This window comes from Notamacropus eugenii, chromosome 1 (genome assembly GCF_028372415.1).
Source record: "Notamacropus eugenii isolate mMacEug1 chromosome 1, mMacEug1.pri_v2, whole genome shotgun sequence".
In the NCBI taxonomy this organism is placed as follows: domain Eukaryota; kingdom Metazoa; phylum Chordata; class Mammalia; order Diprotodontia; family Macropodidae; genus Notamacropus; species Notamacropus eugenii.
The window spans coordinates 740,481,115-740,508,624 of record NC_092872.1 but is presented as its reverse complement, the minus strand read 5'-3'; the positions used below and the strand labels follow the sequence as shown (position 1 = coordinate 740,508,624).

Below are 27,510 nucleotides of genomic sequence, written 5' to 3'. Positions count from 1 at the left end.
GTAGTTCTTGTCAAAACAAACATCAGATGATTGTCAATCAACCAAAAAATAGCTATTGAATGCTTACTACGTGTCAGGCACTAGGCTAAGCTCTGGAGACATAAGGAAAAGCAAAAACATTGTGAGTTCCCTGAAGGAGCTCACATTCATGTGGAAGATAACTGCCAACAGCTTTGTGCATGCAATATATACACGGAGTAGATAGAAGGTCATGGGGCCTTCTGCAGAGTATGGGTTTCAGCTAGGTCTTCAAGGAAGCTAGGCGTTACAGACAAGAAGAGAGAACATTACAGGCATGAGGCACAATCACTGAAAATGCAGAGTAAGGAGATGGAGGATCATGTCCAAAGGATGTAAGAAGGCAAATGTAAGTAGATTATTGTTGTATTTGTCCTTCATTTTTGAAGACCATGACAGCAGATAAATGATGACATGACTTGAGTGAGAGAGTGCTGTGCAAGGTCACCAGTCTCACTTTTATCCTCCTGAGCTATCTGGATCCAGTGACCAGATATTCATCAAGATGACTAGAGATGGCCCAGGATGCAATGGGAGATCTTAGCCTCTGGTACTCACTTCAAGTGAGGTAACACCCATTCAGTGAATAGGCCTCTTTAAGAAGTAGTCAGGGAATGACCTGTAGTTTGTTTTATTATAGTAATCTAAACCAAGTTTCCTGCTTCCCACCCTCTCCTTTCCTTCCTATTACTCAGCCCAATCCCTAGCTCCTTTGGTTTACTTTTCTTTTTCTTCTCTCTGTCCCTCATTCTTGTTTACTTCTTCCCCTTACTTGCTCAGTCAAAAGTATGGTACCTAATTCTCCCTGACGTTCTCCTATAGGGTCATAGATCACAGATTTAGGATCAGAAAGGCCTTTAGAGTTCATTGAGTTCAACTCCTTCACTTTACAGATGAGGAAATTGAAGCCAAGAAAGGTTAGCTGAGTTGAACAGGTCACACACTAGCTACTGTCTGAGGAGAATTCAAACTCAGGTCTACCCCATGCTCTATCCATTACACCAATCTACAGCCTAACAAAGAAATCTCTGGTCAGGAAAAAGCCTATGTGCACAGTGGTGCTGTCCAAATCTCAACTACTAGACTGCCAGGGAATCTGAGTTCCCTGTTTCTGTTGCTCAGTGATGTTACTCTGTGATGTTTTTTTCTAAGCAGTGTTTTCCTTCTACCCACTTCTGATTTTTTTAACCCATTCAGGATTCCCCAGACTCTAGTGTCAGGAAAATGAATTATTTGGGGTAGCAGGATGCAATGGGAAGTAAATAACCCTGGCCCAAGGAGAATGACCTAGTCTTTTATCCTTCATCACACTACCGTCCCTTTGAATCTATGAACCCCTGTTCTGCCTCCTCTAAGATATGATTTACGAAATACTCAAGCATCTCTTTCATACTAATGGGAGGCAGACTGAAATACACTAGCCTACTTCATAAGATATGATCGTCTTTAGTGTCCACTGTCCACTCTTGCCCCCAGAAGTTTCATGGTTTCATTTCCATATTGACTCATCTTAAGGCATGTAAAGCTCCATGCTCCTCTCCAACTGTTCCTTTTCTGCTAGTTATACCTAATTCCCACTTCTTGCTTCATTCTGTTCTTCCATTTTCTATCATTATTCTCCCAGTACCCAAAAGGCAGGAAGGTGCAGGAAGAAATAAAGCCTTTTATACACTGTTTCCCTTTTGCAGAGAACAATCATTACCTGGGCTCTCCTATATCAATCTTTCTCCTATCCATGCAAAAGGCATTCCTTTGATTTATCATAGCAACCATACTATTGATTTATTAGTGAAGGAGTTTTATGTTCTTAAATATCCTGTTTCTCACCTATTTGCCACCTGATTTTTCCTGTCATACCTTTGGAAGATACAAAGTGGCCAATTTGGGTTTGATGTTGGGAAAAGCTGCCTAAGAATTAGGAGTATTCCAAAGTGGAATGGGCTGCCTTAAACTGTGATAGGATCCACCTTCTGAGAGGGCTTCAAGCAAGGCTGGGTATGTTACAATGGGATTTCTTTTGTGTGAGCTGCACAGGGGGTGGGGTGGGGTGGGTGAGGTCTTTTCCACTATCAAATCCTATGATTCTCTGTATTCTATTGAGTATTCATGTTTCGTAGCATTTTCAAATTCTTTCAATCTTGTCTTCTGAAAAGTTTTCATAATTTTCCATTTCTGATTTTTTCATTCCAATTCTTTTTCGTAAGAGAACATATTGACATGGTATCTGTCTTTTGTTCTAAACTCTCTAATCTCATCTGATTTGCTGATTTCCTATATAAGCTCTAATTTTCGTCCTAAAATATCTTCCCTTAATGCTTTGGTTGCTTATCTGAATCATTCTTGAATTATTTCAGGGAGGTCTTCAAGAATATGTTATGCTGGCTTAATCTTCCACAGATTTTGACTCGTTTACTTTGTTGAGAAGCACCTACCCACTAGGGCAGATCTTTCCTTCGAATGTTTACTCATTTCTAAAGAAACTTTTTGTTTGCCTTAATCACTTGGCTGATTTTTCTATGGTTCCCTTACTGAAAATGAGCTTATTTGCTAATACTTTCCCTCTGGAAGACCCAGAGCTACCCTGAATCCCCTACGGCTCCCACGTTGGTTAAAGTCTGTTTCCCTTAGAGAATGAGGGTGACCAGCTGGGATACCACTGCAGCTAGAACATAGGGAGCCTATTTTCCCCTTTCACTAGTCCCCTTCTTCCAGGCTTAGTGGTCCTTTCTATACCTAGTTTTCTTCAGTGCCCCAGAAGCATGGTCATGGAAAGGTCAGAGAAGGGTCTCCCAGTACAATACTGAGAGGCATGCTCTGGGAAATTTTTGTAGTTGCTTCTCTCTATCTTCTTTCAATGGGTAACCATTTGCTTCCATGCCATATTACTTTTTAATCGGTGGTGCACTTCTAATTACCTTCTTCCTCCACTTTCTTATCTCCCAGGCTCTATATTCATTCACTGTTGTCCCTTTCCTTCATTTTTAGTTGTGGGCTTTCTGATGCATGAACTTCAACACCCCTGAAAACGTGGTTCCCCCAGACACTAATAGTATTAACTTCAAAAGATGCAGACTGTGATGTGGGAAGAAAAATACGAGAGTACAGCGCATGCAGGTGACAGTTCTGAGAGTGCAACGCTTCTTGCCTTACTATGAAGTTAATATCCAAACCTACATGCCTAACGCTGTAGCTACAACAAGAGTCAAAAGCTGCCCTTTGGTGGAAGGCTGGGAGCGGCATGAGGAACATGAGGGACAGGCGATTTTTAAGGACTTACTTTGTGGAGAATCTTTCACTTACTACCAGTGATTTTTTTTTAAACTTTCATTACTCTGCCGCCTTTCTAGGGTTCTTCAGAGGCCATTTTGCACACTTCTTTTGTCACTGGGGTTCCTGGTGGCCAAGGAGAGTGCACAGACTGGGAAGAAATAGCCAGGCCTTGTCTTAGACAGTGATCATGACTGTGGTGGGAATGCCAGGATCAGAGTGACCTCTGGATCCTGGTGACAGATGAGAAGCCAGAGGGAAGATGCCAGCTTGTAACCTTCCATACCCAGAGCAGAGTCCAATCATATCCTCACTCCCATGTCAAGGCATCTCCCCTGGGAAGTGTATGCAGGTGGAGATGAATACAGAAAAGATGCATTTACTAACAGATGCATCTGTAACAAGGACATCCAGAAGCATGCAGAATGTGGCCACATTTCGGGTGTGTTTGTCTGTGTGCTGAAACAGATTTATCTGCTTCACAAAGGATCTCAAATGATGGATACACACTTTTAAAAGAAAGGCACAGGAATCACAGCAGTATCACAAACAGCATTTGGATTCACAGACATGGATTTAGGGTATAACTTTCACTTGTAAATGTGCTATTACTATTCATCTCTATTATTTATTTGTTTTTGGTCTCGATCTGTGATTTAATTTTGAAAGAGAACTCCAAAATAAATTCAGCTGTAACTTATGATCTTAACAGAGGCATCTGGGACAGTGAAAGGTCAAGGGTCAGTATGTATCCATGGCAAGACTTGAACCCAGCTCTTCCTGACTCCAAGATGGGGTCTCCAGTGACTACACAAAACTGCCTCCCTTGTAGTGACATTATTATTATTACAATGTCCTGGCATATGATGGTATTTAATAAATGATGGAGGGCAAGCAGAGAGTGTCATGGAAGAGCTGAGCACATCATGGTGAGTGCAGAAATGCCTGGGGAAGCCAAGTGCATGTGAAAACCACAGAGCTCTTGGCACTCAGCACTGAGATAAGTGAAATAGAATGACTGTCATTAAACAAAAGCCATGCAAAGTAATTGGGAAGTAGTGCAGAAAGAGAATTAGTGATGGAAAAATACCAGCTCTTGTGTATATTTCTTCTACTCTTTTACCTAAAATGTTGTTAAGTTTCACTATTTCCCTTGATTCTCAGGTTTCAATGATGATTATTTTTTTTTTTTTGCTTTTTATTGGAGCATAGACTTTAAGCCAATTTTCACAGCTCCTAGACATAATGATGAGTCTAGTAAGCTATAGGCAGGTCCCCAAGTGTGGCCACTACTCCACTGAGAATTCTCGGGGTTGGCCCTGAGGAGCTTTTTTGGGGATGCCTTTCTAATGTCATAGCTTATGAGTCCCCAGTGGTGTGATTAGAGAGAGATTATGAACCAGTCGGCCAGACTTAAGTAACTTTTAGAAAGGGGTGTTTACTAAGATGTTTCAAGTAAGAATGGTTTGTACAAACACTCCCCCCCACCCAGTCTGTTCCCTGTGATACACATTCTATGTGATACAGTGATATACTGTTCCCTGAGTCTGTGGGGTCCAGAGGAAAGAGGGTTCAAGCTTGGAGAGCATGAGTAACCAAGGGCTAACTCAGAACTCAGTCTCTGTATTGCTGGAAGTCTTTTTCTTCATGTTCTACAGTAATCAGGTTCCAACAAAGATCCCACTAGCAGCTGCTGCTCTCCTGAGGAATGAGGCTGGTAGCATGATGGGAAGATGAGAAGTGCAGAATCCTCTGTACCCTTCACAAGGTCATTTTCTGCCTAATTCCTTTCCTTCTCAGAAGCAGCTTCCTCTCCTCTCCCTTGCCAGATGTTTGCTTCATTCCAAATCACTCTTAGGCCCAAACCAGTTTGATAGTTCATAGAGGACCCTGAGAAAGGGAATAAAGTTTCCTCAGGTAATCTGAACATGTGTTTGAGACTTCTCACCTTTCTATTGTATCCATCTATCCAATAGGGTGGGTTAATTGGAATGATTCTTTTGAACTCCACCTTGGAGTTCAAAGCCCTTGGAGTGGCTTTTCAAGATCTCTAACCAGGGTGCTCCCAGCTTGGGTTTCTGCTAAACTACCATCCTTTGGTTTTGTAGAAGGGAGGGAGAAGTTTCTCATTTCTCTGCATCTTGAAGCTTCTTTTTAACCAACACACATGTAAAAGTTGGTGACAAACTGTGATATCACTATCTATTTTTCCATCACTAAAGTTTTACTGGTGCCTTTTCTTTAAACAGTCCTTTCCAGGTGTGACCTCTACCCACCCAGTAATCCTTCTTTGTAAAAGAAGAAGCATCCCAACAAAATGAAATAGCTCAGTGGCCTTGTCTGACAGCACATGTAACATGGTGCATCCATGTTCTCCCACCTCTCCAAAAAAGAGGCACATTTCTCATCTCTCCTCTTAGGATCATGGCTGATCATGACAATTAAGCTTCATGCTAATTTCTGATGTGATAAATGTAACTGATACTACATTCATTATATTTCCAGGATTATTCTCTAGTGTTTAGCCTCTATTTGACTAGGGAAGAGATAACTCTAAAGACTAAAGGTTTTTCCATAGCTATCAAATTAACAGGGTTTATATTCCACATGAATTTTCTGGTGTTTAATAAGGTATGAGTTTTCACTGAAGGCTTTACCACATTCATTACATTCATAAGGTTTCTCTCCAGTATGAATGAACTGATGTTTAGTGAGATGTGTACCTTGACTGAAGGCTTTCCCACATTTTTCACATTCATATGGTTTTTCTCCGGTATGAGTTCTCTGATGTCGAGAAAGATGGGTTCTCTGGCCAAAAGCTTTCCCACATTCTTTACATTTATAGGGCTTCTTTCCAGAATGGTTTTTTTGATGCTTATTAAGAGATGAGCTCCGATTGAAGGCCTTCCCACACTCCTTACATTCATAGGGTTTTTCACCAGTATGAATTCTTAGATGTTGAGTGAGGGATGAGTTTTCACTGAAGGCTTTCCCACATTCCTTACATTTGTAGGGTTTCTCTCCTGTATGAATTCTTACATGTTGAGTAAGGGCTGAATTCTTGTTGAAGGCCTTTCCACAATCATTACATTTATGAAGCTTTTCTCCTGTATGAATTTTCTGATGTTGAATCAGGTTTGAGTACTCACTGAAGGCTTTCCCACACTCCTTACATTTGTAGGGCTTCTCTCCTGTATGAATTCTGAGATGCTGAGTAAGGGATGAATTCTTGTTGAAGGCTTTCCCACATTCATTACATTTATAGAGTTTTTCTCCAGTATGAATTTTTCTATGTTGAATAAGGTTTGAGCTCTCACTGAAGGCTTTCCCACATTCTTTACATACATAAGGCTTCTCTCCTGTATGAATTCTATGATGTTTTGTAAGGGAAGAAGTGTAACTGAAGGCTTTCCCACACTCACAACATTTATATGGCTTCTCCCCAGAGTGAGTTCTCTGATGGTTTTCCAGGTGTGTATTGTTGTTGAAGCTTCTCCCACATTCAATGCATTCACAAGGCCTTTCACCTGAATACATCTCTTTATGTCTACTTAGGCATGAATTCTGTTTGAAGAGTTTTCCAGGTGAATCACATTTATGGGGTTTTTCTCCTGAAGGATAGCTCTTTTTTCTATAGGAAATGACTTTAGATTGAAATTTCTCAACAATTTTCTTGAGTTTTCGGCCTCTTTGTCCAGCTGGAATTTTCTTGTGAGTGACTGTCACATCCCTCAAATGTGTCTTACTTTTTGGTTTTGTCTCCAACTTGCCACCATTTAAGCAGGCAGATTCGCCTGGATTAGAATCCCAAGTATCACTCCTTCCAAAGTTTGCCACTTTGTCTCCATGGGATAATTTTTCTTCAGAGACATCCTTGTTTGGCATTGCCATTTTGTTCTCAGGCCTAGTTTTCTGGGCTGAAACATAATGAAAATGCAAATGTCTCCTCTGCTTCAAACTAGGAGAAAGAAAACTTCCTATTGAAGGGCTCGGATGCTGGAAATGACAAGCATCCCTATAATAAAAGTATGACTTTCACAGTTCTCAAATGCAGCTGGGCAGTCAGGGCTGAAGAGGGATGGAAGAAGAGATGACATGGGGCCATAATTGGGGGAAGTGAGACTGAAACAGTGGCAAAGGTAAAAACAGGGAAAGAAGACAGCCTCCTCAGGAGAGTTTAACACAGATACCATAGTAAAGCAAGGATTCCAGGAATCAGACTGGTATCATAGGAAGAAGAAATGCCCCACTATTACCACCCTAGCTCAGGCCCTCATGACCTTATACTTGCATTGTTGAAAGATTCCTTTCAGGGCTCCCCAATCTAGTTTTATTACTTTCTAATTCACTGGGCATATTAATGGCAGCTTTTTTTTTTCTCTACACGCAAATGTCACATATTACCTCCTTGTTAGAAAGCCTTTCATTTTTGGAAGTTTGACAGGATATAGTCCAATTCTTTGTGCTGGAGTTTTATCCTCCACAACTGGACTATTAGTGCTTCAACTCTCTCTCTGGACCCTGACCTCTGGAATTAATGACCCCAACACCAGGGGAGTTTAATTCACTTATCTTTGGAGCTCCTGTCCTACTGCCCAGCTGAGATAATTAGTGACAAAGTACAAACTTGCCCATAACATTTACTAGCTGGTCCCTTTCATGCTTCATCTTCACATCTCATCCACTCTCTTAGTGACTCTCCTTGGCTCTACTGTGTCCAGTAGGTGGAACCAGCGTAAGGTGGAGCCAAGTCAAACCAACACAGTTACTTGTGAACTCGTCCCCAGAATACTGGTCATTGTGCCCTTCTATATGTGGTCTCACTCTGTTCTACTGGAATATAAGCTCCCTGAGGACAGGGGATGCCTCTTTTTATATTTCTATCCCTGATGTTTAACACAATGCTTTCCACATAGGAAGTGCCTAATTAATCCTTTCTTTTTCTCCTTCCAAACCTATTTCATTTCAGTTACCACTGCTTCTCACATCAGTCCTGAATGCTAGTTTATGCCCATGTCCAAGATTTAGCTCATGCCATTAGCCCTACATGAAAGAATCTTTCCTATCCATTGAAGAATGGATGTCCTTTCCATCGAGGGCCAGCTCAAGGGGACATTTTCTCCCCAAAGTCTTTCCCAGATAAATTGGTCTGTATGGATCTCTCTGATATGCCTGATGGAACTGTCCTTTATTCCACATTTGGCAAGCATCATCCAGATATTGCCTTGCACTGTTATTTCACTGTCCCTTATGCTTCCAAAGTTTTCTCTCCCATGAAATGTGAATTTTCTTAAATTACTAATGTTTTGTATTTGATCTGAATCATCCTTAGGTCTAGCAGTTAGTAGGAAACTCAGTACAAACTTACTAAATGCATGAATGGTCAGGATGAAGCATGTCAAAGAAATAAGGAGGTGACCCCTAACCCAAAGAAGGAGGAGAAAGCCTTCCCCATGCTTGTCACTATAAAACCCAACCAATCTAATATTCATTGAACACCTGTTTCTGGCACTAAAAATGCAAAATAAATGCAAGACAGACCCTTCCCTCTAAGGTGTTCCAGCTGGGGACAGGGAAGACACATAAGAGTAGCAAACATAAAACTATAAACTATATCATCAAAGAAATGACCACACAGAACAAGACTATTAGTAGGACAACAGAATTACAGAGAGAAATCATTGTCTGCAAGTAAGAAAAGCTTGATTTTAGGTACAACTTAATTTTAGCTTCAAGGGATGTCTATTTAGATAACCAGAGAGGATGGGGAGGACATGCTGGGTGGTCATAGAGCAGGGTGATGGGAGACAGGGACAAGAGTGGCCTGATTAGAGGAGGGCAAAAACTAGCATGTTTGTGGCAAATGGAAGACAATGAATGCTAAATGGTTTAAGATATAATGAGGGGGACAAAATGAGGTCATGGTAAGTTCTTGAAAGGAGAAAAGGTGTGATGAACATGGCTTTGGGGAGATGAGTCTGGCAATGACATTCAGGATGGATAAAGGGAAGGAGAGGACTGTTGCAGTGATGATCAAGGTCTGAATGGGGATGGAACTGCAGAGAATAAGACCAAATGCAGGAGGTGGTTTAAAGGGAGACTCAATAGGAACTTGTGAAGTTGACAAAGAGCTGAAATAGCTTTTTCATTTACCCTGCCCTGAATAGTTTACAAGGATGAGGCTACAACTAGGGATCCTGTGCTCTGAGAATGGTGAAAGCACTGGGAACATTCTCCTCTTCATAGAGTTCTGCCAGACAAGGGACAGAGGAAGCAGGGAAGGGAAGGTGGAAGGTGAGCCCTGGGAAGAGCACCTCAGTTGTAGGACCTTGGTGGGACAGTTGGTTTGGGAGCCAGAGAACCACAAAGGAGAAAGTATGTTGGTCCAGCATATCAGGGCCTGCATCCAAAGCCTCTGGAAGAGCAATGGTACCTCGACTGGAAATGGTTAAATGAAGAAAGGGATGACAGTGACTCTGATGAACTTGCAGTGCAAGTGGGGTTCTCCAAGATGACATGATTTAAATGGGTAGAAATATGGCCTAGATAAGTGGTTAGGGTGAATGATGAAATTAGAACATAGTACACAGATAAGATCTTGGAGACAATGAATTTGGTGAGGGAGGGAGAGGCAGGAAGGAAGGAAATCTTTATTAAGCGCCTACTATGTGCATAGCTACTGGGCTAAGGGCTTCTTACAAACATGACCTCACTTAAATCTCACAAACTCCCCAGGTAGTAGGTGCTGTTAATACTACCATTTTACAGTGAAGAGACTGAGGCAAAGCAGAGGGGAAGTAACTTGGCCCAGGGTCACAGAGCTAGAAAGTGCCTGAGGCCTTCCTGGCTCCAGGCCCAGAACTCCATCTACTATAACTCAATGGCCTTGAGGGAAGAGGACAGAACTTAGTGGGGCACCTGCAGTCAGTGCTGGGAGAAAAATGAGGGTGCCATGAGCATCAGGTCCGACAAATCAGAGGTGGCTAGAGTCTCAAGGAGGGTCAAACTGTTAAATGTGACAAGGAGACCAAAGAAGATAAAGCCTGGGGAAAGGATGCCAGCATTAACTAGGAGACTGAAGATGGCAGAGAAGAAGACAATAATCGTCACAGTGCAATTACAGGAGATAAGAAGGGCTGGGATTCAGAGGACAGCTGGCTTTGGGCAGGAGGGTTACCTCTTGGGACCAGATAAAGTGTGAGAGGTGCAACGGCAGGGCAACAATATATGAAGCAAAGACTACAGCTTAGAGAAAGGGGGTTTCAGGAACTAGCCTCCTTTCTGCAGTCTGAGCAAACTCGCCTTCTAACACCAGCACCTTTCCATACAGCCTCAATGGCTCTGGTCCACCTGGTTCTCACTCACTCACCTGGATGGGCACTTCTTAGGACTTTTCTCTTCAGCATCCACAACTCCTTCCCTTGTTCCAGCTGGAAGAGTCTATCAGGTTGGGAAACTGCAAGTCCTGTTCGTGGGGAAATAAATGGGACTTGATTGTGCCAGGGATAAATAACCATCTCAAAGCACTGTCCCACTTCTTTGGTCTTGAGAAGTGAAGATAAAACAGTAAGGTGACAAGGAAGGGAGGAAAGATCCCTGAAGGACACATACTGCTACCTTTGTAAAATAAAAAGTTGAGGAATTCCTTCTGTATCCCTGTACCAAGCATACAGTAAGTGCTTAATAAATGATGGATTAGATCTAGAAGGGCTCACAAAGCATTAGCTCATCGGCCCTTTTCTCACATAAGACGATGAGAATGCCTATAGAGTGATGTGTCCCGAGCATTTTAGGTGATGAGGATTGGAAAGGATCAGCCTTAGGCCTGCACATGGAAAGAAGCTTCCCATTTCAAACTCTACACAGAGCACAGAAGAAGAAATAACAATCCCCAAGATTAAGAACTCACATTTAAGTAATTAAAGTTTTATTTTAACCAGCTTTTTTAAATGAAGTTATCAGTGTCAAAGGTTTTAGTTCATACTTTCCCAGTACAGTTATTTATTTTTTAAATGAAAAGATTAGCAAAGGGATTGCCATCAGACCCCTGACCCTCAGCTGAGCACTTCCAAGGTCCCACAGCTGACAGTGATTGAACAAAGTCCAAAAGGCAGTTTTAAGTCACAGGGGAAACTGTCCTTACCCAGAGAGACCAGGTTCCTATAGTTCTCCAGCATCACATCCCTGTACAGATCCCTCTGAGTAGGGTTCAGTCGCTCCCACTCATCTTGGGTGAAGTCCACAGCCACATCCTCCAACGTCACTGAGTCCTGAAACACCACACACACACACCTGCCAGGGCCCAGGAACCTTCCCCTGCAATGGCCCTGGAGTTGGCCTCATTGTCGAAGAAGCATCACATATTATAGTTTTAGCAACATGTACCCTAATAATTTCCAGGGTTCTGAGTGTAAACCAAATTGTTGGGCTAGACTCTGGACAACATAAAAAGCCTCCAATAGGAGTCAATTTATTTTTTATAGAGGAAAGACTTACACAAGTGAAACAACCAAAGGCTACACAAGGCTACAATATCCAATCCAATAGTGATATTCCTGGCATAATTTTTAGGACTGTTCAGACAAAGGGAGCAATCAAAGCCACACTGGAATGGATCATGGTTAACATTTCAACAGACAAAGAGGAGAAAGGAGAGCAGAAGAGCAATTTAGTGGAATGACAGGTCTAGGTCACATGCGTGATCCTTATGACCCCTCCCTGGCTCTAAATTCATCTGCCGAGCCCAGGGCAGGTTCTGTTGGGGAGGTGGATCTTCCTATTCCAATTTTCTACATATTCTTGAAGATTTTTTTTTGTCCTAGACATATATACTGCCTGTATATTCTGTGCACAGAAACATCTCCATCACCTGCAATGGCTGGGGAGGAGCCAAGTTTCCAATTAAGCAAAGACCATTCTTTAAGTCAGTTTTCTAAACTTTTGTATGTCATAGACTCCTTTGGTAGTTTGGTGAAACCTTTAAATCTCTTCTTGGAATGATGATTTTTAAAAAAATCCAAATGAAATAGATGCTAAATTTCAGTTAGAAGCTAGTGAAATTAAAAATGTTATTTTTTTCTAATACAAGTTTACTAACCTATGCTCTCCCCCCACCCTCTGCTCAGGTTAAGAACCACACTTTGAGTTATGAAAGTCTTATTTTAACCATTTTTTAAAAAAAGGAAGTCATTAATGTCAAAAAAAGGTTGTAGTTCATGCTTTCCCAGTAGTTACTTATGTTTTTTTGTTTTAAATAATATTTTATTTTTTTCTAATTACATTATTTGTTTTTAAGAATGAAAAAAAATTAAAATTCAAAATAATTTTTAGTTAATTCCTTAATTTAAAAAACATCTTCTGAGAAATCAGTTTTTGAAGTGAAACATCATATTAGATTGGTTCTGATGAAGTTCTCATTTGCATGGATTTACTAAAGCAAGGAAAAGAGAGAAGTGCTTAATTTGAAGTACCAGTTATTTTAACTTTAAATTTTTTATCTTATTTATTTTGATGCCTTCCATTTGTAATACATATATATTCATTTGCCACAAAGAAAAATAAAGCACTTTGACAAAACCAACCAGCACAAAGATGCTTCCACCTCCCCCTCCATTCCCTAACACAATAGAAAAGAAGGGAGGTGCATTTTCTCCAGTCTCCTCTGGTCAAGCTTAGTCATTCCAATTAGAGAGTGTGACTTGTGTTTCTCAGTCATTTTCCAATATACTGCCCCCTCGAGAATCTTCCCTTGTAACAAAGACAAAGTCCCTGCACTTCCCAGTTGACACGCCTGTCCACCATTTTGTGCCTCTCCTGGATGAGGGGCCCCAAATGTCCTGTGTTCCTGGGGCCAGGTGCAGATGGGTCTGAGTTTTGATCACAGCATTGTGGCTGTAGCATGTGTTTGTTCTGGGGGCTCTTTCTCTCTTCACTCTGCCTCAGTTCATAAAAGTCTTCTTGTTTCAATCAATCGTTTCTATTTATCAAGCCTTCAGGCACAGTGTTTCATTACATTCTTGCAGACAATTTCTTTAACTGTTTCCCAATAAATGGCCACTTACTACTCCTCCAGTTTTCTGCCACCACAGAATGCTGCTGCTGAATATTTTCCTATGGCCCCTTCTTTCTCTTCGACCTCCTTGGGGTACCTCACTTTGCTCACATCATTACAAAGAACTTTCTAAAACAGCTGGACCAGTTCAGAGCTCCTCCAGCAACACATAAACAAAGTCTCTCTTAACACCGCTGCCAATTTGATGAGTGGGAGGTGAAAGATGAGAGCACAGCTGTGGAGTTAGGGGCTCAGGGTTCAAATGCTGCCTTGAACCTTTCCTGCCAGTGTGATTGACCCTGCCCAGGCCTCACCAGCCTCCTCTGTGAAATGAAGGGGTCCCCTCCAGGGCAAGGTAGAAGCTCTGGTCTCTTACTGGTGACTCTGGGCATTTTTGGTGGGCTTGCTCAAAGTTTCACTTCTTCTTTTGAAAACTTGTTCATAGTCTTTATCAACTTAACTATTAGAAAATTCAATGAAATTTTCATTGCCTTCATTCTAAATTAATCGTTTCCCTTTTTTCCTTTTTCAGTAAGCAAAGGGATGCCAAAACAAACTGCAATGATTGTACTGTGCTGTTGATGCCAATGTCCTCGACAGAGTCCATGGGTCCTGACTCGACCCCAGACATCATGCTGGCTGTGCCCAGGGCCCCCAGCTGTATTTTTCTCTCGCCCACAGCATCCCCATTTCTGTCTTCCCCTGACCCAGCTCTGGCTCTCTGCTGAACCATTCCTACTCTCCTCTCTGCTGTTCTTTCTTCATGATTCTCTCTCCCACTTATCAAACACACCCAAGTTTTGATCCTGGGCTGTGTTCATAAATACATAAAGCCAACAAAACAACTTTTCCTCTGGGTAGCAAACTGAGCAAACATATTATAGGCTTTGTCTCCCTCTGCCTTCTAGGTTCCCCTTGGGTCCTTTCTGTGCCTGCTTATAGCTGGAAATATTTTTGGTTATCTTTTAAGTTTATAGATATTGAAGACAGTTGAGGGTGTTGGACCAAATGAGAAAACCCATGTAAAGCCTTTGTAAATTTTGTAACACTCTAGAATGTCAACTATTCTTTTTACTGTAACTATGTTACTGGAAATGTTCTTTCATATACATGCTAGTGCAATAACCATCTCTTGTGTTTGATAGGAATCAAAGTTTTAGTGTAAAAGGGAGTCGAAGTGTTCCTGTCTCAGAGACTGGTCACTGGGGCAATAAGGCCAGGATATCCTCTTCCATTTGGGGGAAATGGGTGGGAAGAGGACAAAGGGTGAATGGATCATGCAGGGGCAAGGGCAATCAGCGATTGGAATGGAACAGTCTGAATTTTGTGGGTTAGGCAGTGTTTATTTGAAGAAAATAAGGTCAGAGAGTATGTCAGTGAGTGCAACTAACACCGCTATTCATGGATCAGCTTGAAGAGAAAATAACCTTTTGTAAGAAGTTTTTCTGTTTCTTCTGCAGCCTTGCTCTATCTGGATACTTCTCAACAATAATTAGGAAACTGATTAATTTCTCTGTTAAAAAGTTGTATTTTTCTAAGGTATTACAACTTAAGTTGATTTTCTAATCAGTTTGTAATTTTTGTTAAACATCCCTGAAGAAACCTAATCACCAGATTACTATACTGAGTAGGTATCACTATTCATGCAGAGGCATACCACATATGATACATAGGAAGGAGGCAACAAAGTTCCCCTGGTTCTTTTTTGTTCTAAAGCATCTTCATAGGGGATCATCACAGCTTATAATGAAAACAATTCGAATATATTTTGAAAAATTCCTTTTAAATTATATTCCAGTTTGTACAAGGGGTATCAGTTTCCTCAGCTACAAAATCAGGATAATATCTGCATATTATTTAACCCACAGGCATAAAGTCCTCAGTAAACTCTAAAGTAAATACAGAAGCAATGTGGCATATTTAACAGGAAGATCGAATTATATCCAGCACCTACATTCAGTTCTTTTTTGCATCCTTTTCAACCCTCTTCAGTCCAGGTACTGCCTGAACTGCCCATGCCCTTCCACCTTGCCCTCTGGGATTCCTGTTCCACGATGAATAAAATGTCTTCCATTCTGGATTGTTCCCACACTACTTTTCTCTGTCTCCATTTATTGAGACTTGATTTCCTTCATTTAAAACTGCATCTTTGGCCATTCTTTCCACTGTGGCTGTACCGTATCTTATCACCACCTCAATCCCGCCATTTTAGGCCCATGGAAGGGAGGGTTGCCCATTGCTACTTTTAGACTTTGCCTTTGCTATTATGATTCAGTAGCCTCTCCTCTGAAATGTACAGTACCAATACTTTTCACCGTACTCAAATCATGGTAGTGGTTTTCTACTGGCCACAAGGTTATTTTCCTTTACTTCTCAAGGAATGTAGCACATGGATCAATGTCTTCCCTAAGCTCCCAGTTCCTCAAACATTCTCACTATTGAAGTCAACTTTATCCCTCCCAAGCACCTACCCTGCTCTGCTCTCCCCTCCAGTGGGCTGCGGTCCTATCCTCCCAATACTCTCTGTTCCTTAGGCTCTTATGGCACCAATCTTTTCTGGCCCTTTCACTGACCCCTCACTCTCCTCTGCTGGCTTATTTTTCATGTCATGCCCAATAAAATGGGCATTTCCCAAGGCTGTTTTTGGGTTTCTTCTCCACCCTCTTTCAGTGACCTCTCTGTTCCCAGACGACTCAAAGATCTTGAGCTCCAATCTAACTGCTCTCTGAACAATTCAAACTGGACACCTCAGAGGCATCTCAGACTCAACATGTACAAAACAGGATGCCTGACTGTGGCCCTAAGCTTAGCCTTCTTCCAAACATCCATATTTCTGTCACGAGGTTTGTAACGCTGGCATTATTCTGGACTCCTCACTTTAACTCAGCCCATGTATCCAAGCAGCTGCCGAATCTGGCTATTTCTATCTTGGCAACAGCTTTTGAATCTGAAGCTTCTTCTCTCCTCACACAGCCCCTCCCATCTCACATCACTTCACCTCTCACCTACGTTTCTGCAATGGCCTCCTAACTGGTCTTTCCCTTCTCCAGTCTATCCACCAAATAGTGGCTCACTTCTGTCCTTAAGCATGAGTGCACATGTATATGTTTGTGTGCACACATGCTTAATGTTTCCCCATTAGGACACAGTAAGCTCTTTATAAGTAGAGATGGTTTCACTCCCTGTGGCCAGCACAGTGCTTGGCAAATAACTGCCAGCAAGAGTGCTGGGTGGACACAAAGTCAGGGGTCTGCCATTTACCTCCCTATGACCTCAGGTTCTTCATCATTCAAATCAAGACAATGACCGGCCTTATACATGGTTGTGAGGGAAGCACTTTAAATCCTCAAGCACTGCCTTGGTGTACACTTACATGGAGGGGGTGTTGTCCTGCAATGTGACCAGCTGCCCACTGTGGTGCTTGGTGAGTGGCCTGGGCCAACCAGCGAGGGTCAGTGGAGAGTAAGAACAGGTCTGTTATGCTTGTGTATAAGAATAAACTCTTTATTAATAAGCATATCAATTGCTAAAAGCCACATTTCTACAACATGAGATAGTGCCATCTGGAATATAATACACCTGGAAAAAATTTGGTACCTATTTCATTAAATTTCAACTGCCAATAATTGATATTTAATTTACCCTAATTTTCCTGCTACTTAAAACAAAACAAAACAAAAACCAACCATCACCTCCCTTGATATTTCCTCACTTGTGCTGATCTGAGTACTGAAAAGTCCCAGGCTTTGCCAGGACTTGATGTCACTAAGTTGTCTTTCTGGCCTATCAGAAACTAATGGTTGGATGCTTCTGATTGATTGCCTGAGGGTCCAGCTGGCTGCATGCAATTTTCCTTTCTCGGCTGTAGCAGAGAATGTGAGGAACCTAGACTATGCTACCTTGGAATGTGACACAAGTCACAAGCCCTGTCTGGGTTTTATTTCCTGACTTACAAAAAGAGGAAGCAGTGATTCTGTGATTCTAATTCTATAGTCAGAAATGCTCATGGATCTGATCAACAGCTGGTATCAATGCTCATTCACATCTAGTTGCATGCCTGGTTCACATTTACACAGATAAGGGCCTTAATTTGCCAAATGATTTTTTGAACATTGGTATGAGATCATTCATGAAAAGAGGCTGAGAAGTAAAGGTGCCTTGTCCATAGTTCTAAAGCTAAATGTTTAATTAATTCAATTCCTAAAAACTCCCAACTCTTTTGGAAATGGAGGGAGCTTGGGGGTCCCCACATCCCAGTTCTTAGTGACACACATGAGAAAAGGGAAGCCCTGAGGTCCCTGGGGGGAGTTAGGACATAGATCTCTTGGTTTCAAATATGTTCACTTGTCCATCAATACCACTGAACAAAATGACTCCTGATTTTTGATTTAAGGATGGCCAAACCTTTCCTCAAACCCCTGAATAGGAGAGGGCTGTGGTCTTCTCTGGCCCCAAAGCCCCATGTCCAGCCCTCCCATGCCCACAGGACTTCACTCATACATATCCACCTGCTATAGGTCCAGAAGGGCTCTCCATGGCCATGTATCACCTTCCCTTCCAATGAGATTGAACTCTTTATTTGATCCTCCCCCCACTTCCAAGCTTTCCTGTCAATCACTGCCCATTGGCACAGTCAATGTGGGGATGGCTCCTTCAAATCTTGAGAGGAGCCCTTTGTAGTGGTGACCGACAAGCATCATGTGTCATACGGAGTTAGCTTTCTATAAGAAAGGTATGCCAGAAGCCATCCCTTTCTCCAAGGGGAATTGGGAGATAACTTATTTATGAGGATAAAGACTCACCCTATATATCATTAGGAAGCATCCAAGGAAAAATGTCATCAAGGAACAATAACCGTAATTTGGGGGCAGGAGGTGGGGAGGGTCAGGACTAGTTATTTCATCAGTATAAGCCCTTTCCTCCCCTCCTCCCAACTCCTTGTCCTAACACAGGTGAGGCCCCTGCCCTGGAATGAACAGTCTCAGGAACTGGCCAAGGGCACTGAGTAAAGTGACAACAAGCCAGGAAGCTTCTGAGGCAAGTCTTGAACTCGAGTCTTCTTGCCTTGGGGGCTCTTTGTTCACTTGGTCATGTGCATGAAAATGCAAATGTTTCACAGACATACATGTTGAAAGGAAAGACAATGATGCAGGAACAAATCACCACCATCAAACATTAAGCACCTGTGTTCTACTGGCCACTGTGCTAGGCATGAGGAAATAATCTTATGAAATAAGATGGAAAACAGGCAGCTTCCCTGAGGAAAGACCCCATCCCAGAGCCCTGTAGAGTGATCCATTTCTTTTCTGGAGAGTTCTACTTCTCACAAAGCTTGTCCTTCTGGAGAATTGAAACCTCTCTCTCTCTTTTACTTCTCGCCACTAGTTGGAGCCCCGCCTCTGGGAGCAGACATAGTTAAGTCTAAAGTCTACACCACGAGACACGAGAGCATGAACTATGTGGAGACAGTGATTGTGTCCTCCTGTGCCCTCCCCCCAACGGAAACTTTCCTTCCTTCAGGGCGGTCACAAAGATCAAATGAGATGGCAGAGCTGAATCTACTTATCATAGTATTTAAAGTGTACTTTACAATCAGAATTATGCTATTTTACAATCATCTGACTGACACAAACAGATTAGCTCAACTTTACAAGTGACTGTAAGATAACATTCCAATGTCAGACTGGCCATTTTGTAAAATAAAACATCTGTCTGTAATAACAATGCTACAAAGTCACTCTTTTTATTTATCTTATAAAGGCCTGGCAATGGGGAAGAAGTTTTTATACAGGTGTAATTCATTAACTTGTCAAGTTTGTCACCACAAGGGGAAGGTCCCAGAGAAGGCCTGATGTAAGGGCATCCAAAGTGGAGCCCACCACATTCTGGACCCTCCCACCTTCTTTCACCTTATCTCTGACTATTTCCACACTGATTTGAGCCTGCTTTTTCTCACTGGTTGCCTTGAGGTCGGTGGCCTCAAGCTGTCTTTGCCCCAAGATACCTGGGGCATATGGCTCCTCATCAATGATCCCAAATGCTTGCACATAATGATGCCCTGGCTCCTTAAGGTTTTTGAATCTGCCAAATGCCTCCTTCTACAGTAACGAGCAATGACCTGATGCTGCTTACACCTGGATGTCTACAGGTATAAAGCTCTGTGGAGATAGAGGCTTTAGTTAGATGAGCAAGAAATTTCCAGGAAGGCTGAGGTTTCATTTCAGAAGAGGAAGATGGGAGCACTAGCTAAGACCTCCATTTCCCAAACATTAGGATTCTGGCCAACTCACCTCCCCATCCAGGTCAGAGTCCCCATGTAGAATCTCAAGAAGAAGCTGTAAATGCTTTCAAGTCAAGGCTCAGTGGTACCCACCAAAAAGCATGCCTAATGGGCATTTCTCCTGGCAATGGAAAAAGCTATTGAGAAGATAAAGAAAATGCCAGAAGATGCTTTTACGGGCTATTACCCCCAAAGTCAAAGGACTGAGATGGCATTTCAGGAAAAGAGAAGACTCTCACTCACCTGGGACTTGGCAGGGAGGCTGATGGTGGCCATATCCACCTCTTTGGATGGAAGGACAATCTTAAGAAGGCACAGCTGGGAGAAAAGAAAGGGGGTATGAAAGGGTAGTAGCTTCAGACTTCCTAGGCAATGAGAGTGCCCCTCACCCCTACCCCAGAAGGCCAATGGTGCTGCAGCAGCACCTACACCCTGGTTGAGACAACACTGAGCTCCAGGGGATGGAGTTTTGGAAACCACATCATGGGAACTGAACTGTGTGTTCCAAGTGATCCGAGAAAATGGGTTCTGCCCAGCATATGCTGCATATATCCATGTGGTCCCTCACAAAATCCTGGGGCTGGCATTCATGAGACCATCAAACGCCAGTCTCAAAGAGGGGGGACATGAGAAGACCCATGCCCAGCCAAGAGGAGGCCCTGCAATGGGAGGCACCTTTTTAAAAGTATTATTTTTTAGGCAGGATGGCCCTCTGTGATGGGGAAGAGGGAAAGATACTGGAAAAAATTGTGGTGATGTAAAAAGCATATCAATGCATTAAAAATAAGCATACTGCAGAATGAATTTTACAAAATAAAGACAACATAGTTAAATAAAAGTGGTGGAGAGGGAAGGCACTAGCAATTAGTGGGGAGGGCTTGGGAACAGAAAAGGCTTGGATCCATGGTGGTACATGAGTGGTGTCTGGGAGGAAGTGAGGGATTCCATGAGCAGAGGCCAGGGCAGGGCCTTCCAGGTATGAGGGAGTTCATGCAGTGTCAGAACCAAAGAGAAGTCCTGCTTGGCCAGACTGTATGTAGCGTTGTAGAATGAGGCTGCAAAGACAGGGTGGGGTCTGGTAATGAATGACTTTAAAATCCAAACTGAGGTGTTGATCTTTTATCCTAGAGCAGAGGTTCTTTATATCTTTAGGATGATAGGCTCCTCTGGGGTCTGCTGACACTAATGGAGTCTTTCTCAGAATAATGTTTTTTAAATGCATCATCTAATCATTACAACCAGCATTTTACAAATACGATCTCATTTCACCCTCACAGCAACTCTGAGAAGTAGTTGCTGCTATTCTCCCCATTTTACCGATAAGGAGAGTGACGAGGAGGGAGGGAAAGTGACCTGCCCTGGGTCACATAGTTAAGTAGGTATCTATGGCTGGATTTGAATTCAGATCCTCCTGACTTAAAGCACTAAGATCTTACTCATTTTGCCATAATAGGATAACAAAGGAAACCTGAGATACTGTCATCAAAACATTTAAAAAGCAAGTTTCTCACTGCAGGTTACAAAGCTCTGGACCTGGAGAAAACTGGGAGGCCCTCGCGTGTACTGGCCCCCTTGCCACATGTTCCCACCAGCATTTGAGAACAATCCCTCTCGCCCTCTGAGAGATGGCCCTGAGAGGGAACAAGTGCCTGGAGAGGAGGGATTGGACGTGGTCAGGACCCTCACCCATGCTCCCAAGGCTGCTGCCCACCTCTGACCGTGCCAGCTTCTCAAACAGCTCTGGGGCCGCCCGGATCCAGGGGGAACCGCACCGGCCTTTCTAGGCTGATGACGGTGTCCGCCCAGGCCACGGGGCTGGGGCTGCACGAGGCACTGCCTCCGATGCCGGACCCTCGCCCTCCCGTCCTGCCATGGGCCAAGCACCACCCGACAAAGGCCTGCACACACTTGGACCCCAGGACAGCCAGATCCGCCTGTGTCCAATCCAGTTCTGGCTGCCTCCTTAACTGCGGAGCGGGGAGAGCCCAGGCACCAGGCCCTCCTCTCCCCGAGCTCAATGCTCTCAGCCCTGTTCGGAGCCGGGGTGCCCGTCCCTCTCGGACCTGCGGGCCATCCCCATCGCCTGCATGCTATCGCAGGACCAGCTCAGATCGGGCCTCAGTTTCCCCATCTGTAAAAGGAGCGCCCGGAGGGGCTGGACCAGCGGCTGCCCGCTGCACCCTCTCCGGGGCTCTGCCGCCCCTCCCCCTGGCTGACCCCCCGGGCTGTTCTGTGACTTCCGGCGAGCCCCCCTCCACCTCGGCAGCTGCGCCCAGCTCGCCGGGCAGGCCTCGGCGTCCTCATCTGTATGATGAGGAGCCGCGGTGGGCCGAGAGCGAGGAGCGCTGCGTCACTCGGTAAGCGCTACAAAAGAACCCGGGGAAGGGAGGGGGGTGACGTCCCTGCCCCCGGCCCCGCCCCCACTTCGCTGAGCTCCGAGCGTCCTGCGGAACTCCAGCGCCGAGCATGCGCATTGAGCCCCGCGCGGGGGCTGAGGAGGGACGTTGCCATGGAGACGTTGAAAACGAGCGCGCGCGCAACCACTTCCATTCAGTTCTCAGCTCCCGCCCGCCTCGGGGTTCGCAGGTGTTCCTCCTCATAAAGATGGGGCGGAGGGAAGAGGGAAGAGGGGCGGGACTCACCTCCGGATCAGAGCAACGAATGCGCAAGAAACTATGGTGAGATAGACAGAACCCCGAAGCGCCCCAGGCCGCGGCGCCTGACGCGCAGGCTCTTTCCCAGAGGCCTCCGCGGCGGACTTACGCAACGCGCCTGCTCAGTAAGCGCTGGCCCTGGCACCGCCCCCGAGGAACTCTGGGTAACGTAGTCCGCTTCGCCACTAAGCTAGAGCTGAAGGTGCGCGAGGCCCTAGGCTGCACTCCTGTGAGCGGGTCCGCGGGGTTGGGACCGGAGCGCCTCGCGATGACGGAGGTCTGGGCCGGTATCGGCCGGGAGAGCCTGGGAAATGTAGTTTGGGCTGAGGGGGAGGGTGCAAGGAACGAGATGCGCGCGCAGCTCCGTCCCTGCGACCAGAAGAGTGCCTGTCTCTGGATCCGTAGGTTGTTCGGTCTAAGAGGTGAGTCCGGGGCGCCCCTCGCCCCCCTCCGATCTGAGCTCAGGTCTGGGTGGGAGGTTCTGATATGGAGGTGGCGGGGGAGGTTTGCTCACGGTCACCATAATAACCGACCCCTACGTGACGTCATTTCTCGAGGTGGGAGGGGTGTCACCATGGTAACCTCCCGCCCACTGGAATCCTGTGACGTCATACCGCATCTCTAGGTAGGGATACGTGGCAGGATGCCTCATTTTACAGATGGGGAAATTGAGTCACAGAGCGGCCAAGACTCTTAGCCGGAGTCTCACAGCTGGTGAGCGTCTGAGGTGGGATTTGAACTCAGGTCTCCCAGATTCCAAGTTTATCCATTGCTTTAGAATATAAATTTCTGGAGGCAGGAGGTGTTTTGCTTCTTTCTTAGCCTGTGGCAGGCACTTCATCCACACTCCTTGGTGAATTGATTGATTGATTGACTTAGAGCTGGAGGAGATCCACATTTGTCCAGCTCCCACATTTGTACAGATAAAGAAACTGAGGCCTGAAAGGTCAGGTCTGTGCCCTTGGCTGCCTCTGTGTCTGTAGACTGCTTTGGGCTGGTGCTGCTGCCGAGAGAGCTGCCACATCTGGCTGGTGTCCCCTGCCCTGCCTCCAGCAAGATGTGGCCTGCATCTGTACTGCCTGCATACATGGGTCAGCACTTTTTCTGCTCCTGGGGCCCTCCTCAGGGGCTGGCCCTGTGTCTGTCAGCCTGTCTCTGAGGGGCCACCTGCACCCCTCCCTCCTCACTCTCAGGACTCACAATAATGTCACAGGAATGAACAGTTAGGGGCTAGAGAAGAGCCAGCCCCTTCAGCGTCCCTGCTCTGTGGGACTGGGGACAAACCTGACTGGGCCTTTGGGCTCTACAGATCCAGAAGGACCAAGGAGGTGTCCTCCAGAATCACTGAACTAGAGGAATCTCATTTGGGAAATTTCCCTTTTTGTGACAGATTCTGCATTTACTTTTCACAAGCAGTCTGCACTACAGCCACACTTACAGAACAAAAATAATAGCCCAGAAAATGAATGAGTAACAGCTTCCATGACTATGGCACTTTAGGATGTGCAAGTGCTCCATGTCTGTCCTTAACTTATATTTACCCGGCCAGCCCTGAGCAGGGCGCCTGGTGGGTGGAGAAAGCATTAATAAATGCTTATTGATGATGATGATGAATACGCTCTATGAGGTGTGTTGTTAGGAGGATGGCTTGGGTGTCAAGCTTCCCATTTTACAGAAGGAGAAACTGAGGCCGGGAGGTTAGAGCAGTTGTCCAGTGTTGCCCAGCTAGGGATCAGTTGAGCTGGTTAGAGGCAGGGAAGGCTTCCCATAGGCATGTAAAACTGAATTGGAGGGGGGGCCAAGTTGGTTGGAGATTTGGTGGCTTAGGGCCTTAGCTTTCACGCCTGGCTTGGGACAAAGGGGTTTTTAGGGTGAGCAGAGTGGACAGTCCAAGTTGGGAAGTTAGGAGCATTCAGAGGAAGGAGATAACAAGGATAATTAATGACAGCCAGCATTTACAGAGCATCTTACAAATATCGTCTCCTTTGATCCAACAATCTGGGGAGGTAGTGCTGTTATTACCCCCATTTTACAGATGAGGAAACCAAGGCAGACGGAGGTACGGCGACTTGTCCAGGCTGGACTTGAAGTCAGGTGTCTCTGACTGCCTGTAATAACAAGGCAGTACACTTAACCAGCTCTGGCCCCTTTTCCTCTTTCAGGGCTCCTCGGTGCGGAGACGGTGGGAGGAGGACATGGTGAGGCCGGCGGGCATCGCGTCCTGACCCGAGAGGCCGAGGAGACGGAGCCCGAACAGCCCGAGCCGCAGGCCCCGGCCCCCGCCAAGGAGCTGGCCGCCGGGGCCCCGGCCTTGCCGGTGATGCCGGTGCACTGCCAGTGCCACCTGTGCGTGGGCCCCTTCCAGGGGCACATGAGCCTCAGCGTGCACTTCCAGGAGCGCTATGCCCAGAAGACCTACGAGTGTGCCGCGTGCCAGAAGACCTTCAAGCAGAAGGGCAGCCTGACCGTCCACGAGCGAATGCACACAGGGGAGAAGCCCTACGTGTGCCTGGACTGCGGCAAATGCTTCCGGAACGGAGGCAACCTCTCGGTGCACCGGCGTGTGCACACGGGCGAGCAGCCCTACAAGTGCGAGGCGTGCGGCACGGCCTTCAGCCAGAAGGGCAGCCTCGTGGTTCACCTGCGCATCCACACGGGCCAGAAGCCCTACGAGTGCGCGCAGTGTGGGAAGCGCTTCAGCGCCCGGGGCAACCTGGTCAAGCACCTCCGCGTGCACACGGGGGACCGGCCCTACAAGTGCGGCCAGTGCGAGAAGACCTTCACCCAGAGGGGCAGCCTGACGGTGCACATGCGCAGCTGTGCCAGGGCTGCCCGCCTGGCCTGCCGCGTGCCCGACGCCTGCTTCCCCTGACCTGGCTCTGCGCTTCGAGCGAGGGCGGCAGACACCTCGCGCCCAGCAGGGCCACGGGCTGCTGGTCTTATTTTGTGCCCATCACCCTCTTTACTCTGTTTTTGGTGTTTCTTTAGGATGTGAATCAGCTTTAAATAGCCCATTCCGCAGGCATCTTTGTTTTTGCTGATAAATCTCACAAGAACGTTCCGTGTTCTGAGCAATGCTTGTTGGTATCTCGGTGCAAAGGTGGCTTGAGCTGTGATGCCAGCTTGTCTTATCGAAGGAGGCTTGGACTGGAGATGCATTGGCTGAGTCTGAGGTCAGCCGGGCTGAGCTTTTGTTGAATACATTAGTAGATACTGTAGTAGATACAGTAACGGACTTGGTTTGAAGTTTTCTTTGCCAACATTTCTTTACCATGTGTAAAATGTACCTTATTTTTTGTATATACCTTTTACCATTTATTTGCTGAAGTTAAAGAATTCATATGGGATCATCCTGCCAGTAACATGTTCAAAGATGACTTTAGTGAGCTACCAAACCACGTGTATTGACAAATGGTCCTATCCAGCTTGTGAGCAACATTTCTCTGTCTGAAATCTTTAGTTGGAGCCTGACATATTGACACGTCTCTAAGGCATTTATGTAACTTAGGAACAATACCTTTGGGGCGCTTGGCCCTATCCAGCTATCAATATTTGTAATTCCAAAAGAATTTTTGAGCTCTTGGTGGCTTAGTATGAAATCCTGATGTCACAAAATGTCTGTTGCCTGGATAAACATTACAATAAAGTGCCTAATTTGTAGGTATTCAAACCTGAACATTCCTCTTTTTTTTCCGTTCTTTCTTAATGAGTATTGCACAATTCTAACCATCTGACAAAGTGAGATGAATTCATTCTCTAGATTTTTGAAGATTTTAGATTTTATGGCCAAGTGGATACGTTTATGTTTGGGATGACCTTTTGGACATTAATTTATTTCTAAAACGTCCGGTACTTGTCATATAGGTTTGAGGAATGGATTTGATGCTGTCCAACCATAAAGACAGGGTTAGGGTCTCTGATTTCACAGGTTGGGGGCCCTGGATGAGGAAGCTCCACCAGTGCCCTTAGGGTGTACCTTCTGGACAATGAGAAGTAAGGGGATATCCTCAGGGTCACAGAGTAGGACTTGAACCCAGGTCCTCCTGGCTTAGAGGCTGGCACTCTATTCATTATATATGGCTACCTTTCTTCTCACACAAGACCTTCCTTCAGTTACCTTCATTTTGATCCCTCTAGGGCAAGAAAGAGTTCTTAGAGTGGGGTCTGGGGTTAAAAAAACAATTGATAACTGCATTTAAATATGGTTGATTCCCATATATTTCATGTATTTTTTCTGAGAAGGGAGATGGAGAACAAGTTAAGAATCTCTGCTTGAAGGGGAGAAGTGTTTCTGTGGCTGGCCAGTTGGAGAGATTATCTCCCTTTCACGTTTCCTCCTTCAGGCAGTGGGGGTTGTGGATCCACATCAAGGAGATGACAGATCTATAGGATCTGGAGGAGAGGAAGGATCATAGAATGCAGGGAGGGCAAGGTTTACAATCAGAGCAGGATTTTAATCTTACCTGACATTAAATAGCTGTCAGACAGACCCCGGGTATTAAATTGAGCACACCATAGGCCTAAAATCTGGGATTCCCCCTTTACTTTCTCTGGGAGTCATCTCCTACTCTCTGTTGATATTGTAGACCTTTTTCTACTCTATATAGAATTAGCAACTTTTTTTTTTTGCTAGATTAGTTGGGGCAATATAATAATCATCTGAAATTTTGCCACTGATATTAGGAAGTTTGATCAGTGTTAGACTATATAAAGCTTTTTAAATTTGATAAAAAATTTTTATAATTAAGAGAAAATTGAAGAATGAAGGCAGCATATTCTTAATAGTATCTCCAAGATCCCCTCACGTGGGGCTAAGTACAGTACAGAGAAGGAAGTGAGTAAGGTCAATCGATCAACAGTCAAATGCTTCCTTTGTGCCAAACTTTGGGAGAGAAAAAACCAAAAATGGAAGAGTTCATATTTTGAAGGAGTTTACCTTCTATTGAAGGAGACATGTATGTATAGATACATATTAACATTTTTGTATATATACACATACACATATGTCACACACATGTATGCAACTGCATCACTAGCAACTTTGGGAGAGAGGGCTTCCAGAGGAAGCCTCCATTTCTAGGCATTGTCTAATGACCACCACTCCACCTGCTTTATTTTTAGGTGCTGAGGGTAAGGGTGCTCTGATGACCCCTTCATTTCCAAGGGAATGTTAATCCCTTTTTTCGGTTGTGGGTTGCCAGGTCAACAACTTGACTTCAAATTCCCAGGAATTTGTTGAA

The 27,510-nt window shown here is 44.8% G+C and overlaps 2 protein-coding genes and 1 long non-coding RNA gene across 4 annotated transcripts in view; 2 read left to right on the top strand and 1 right to left on the bottom strand.

The window, feature by feature from the left end:
• Window positions 1-20,434, top strand: part of LOC140520025 (uncharacterized) — a 31,161-nt gene extending 10,727 nt beyond the window's left edge. The window contains exon 2 of the long non-coding RNA XR_011972383.1: window positions 18,722-20,434. This is a non-coding gene — a long non-coding RNA (uncharacterized lncRNA). The remainder of the gene's footprint in view (window positions 1-18,721) is intronic.
• The window catches only part of LOC140519820 (uncharacterized), a 44,209-nt gene continuing 22,556 nt past the window's right edge, over window positions 5,858-27,510 (bottom strand). Inside the window, exons 2-3 of one of the 2 annotated variants that reach the window (XM_072633448.1) lie at window positions 21,971-21,980; window positions 5,858-6,832 (exon numbers count right to left, since the gene is read on the bottom strand). In XM_072633448.1, coding sequence (XP_072489549.1) covers window positions 5,872-6,832; window positions 21,971-21,980 — 971 coding nt within the window. In that variant the 3' untranslated portion in view covers window positions 5,858-5,871. The remainder of the gene's footprint in view (window positions 6,833-21,970; window positions 21,981-27,510) is intronic. The other variant, XM_072633374.1, reaches the window with a different exon arrangement.
• LOC140519961 (uncharacterized) lies at window positions 22,108-25,946 on the top strand. The gene is made up of 2 exons (XM_072633564.1): window positions 22,108-22,692; window positions 24,433-25,946. The coding sequence occupies exons 1-2, from the start codon at window positions 22,539-22,541 to the stop codon at window positions 25,140-25,142; spliced, it is 864 nt and encodes a 287-aa protein (XP_072489665.1). The 5' UTR covers window positions 22,108-22,538; the 3' UTR covers window positions 25,143-25,946.

What these genes read in the sequence shown, in the direction of transcription:
- LOC140519961 (XM_072633564.1), top strand. Translation starts at nt 22,539, where the DNA reads ATGACGGAGGTCTGGGCCGGTATCGGCCGGGAGAGCCTGGGAAATGTA. An exon ending in TAGGTTGTTCGGTCTAAGAG is followed by an intron (nt 22,693 to 24,432) that starts GTGAGTCCGGGG and finishes TTCCTCTTTCAG; the next exon opens with GGCTCCTCGGTGCGGAGACG.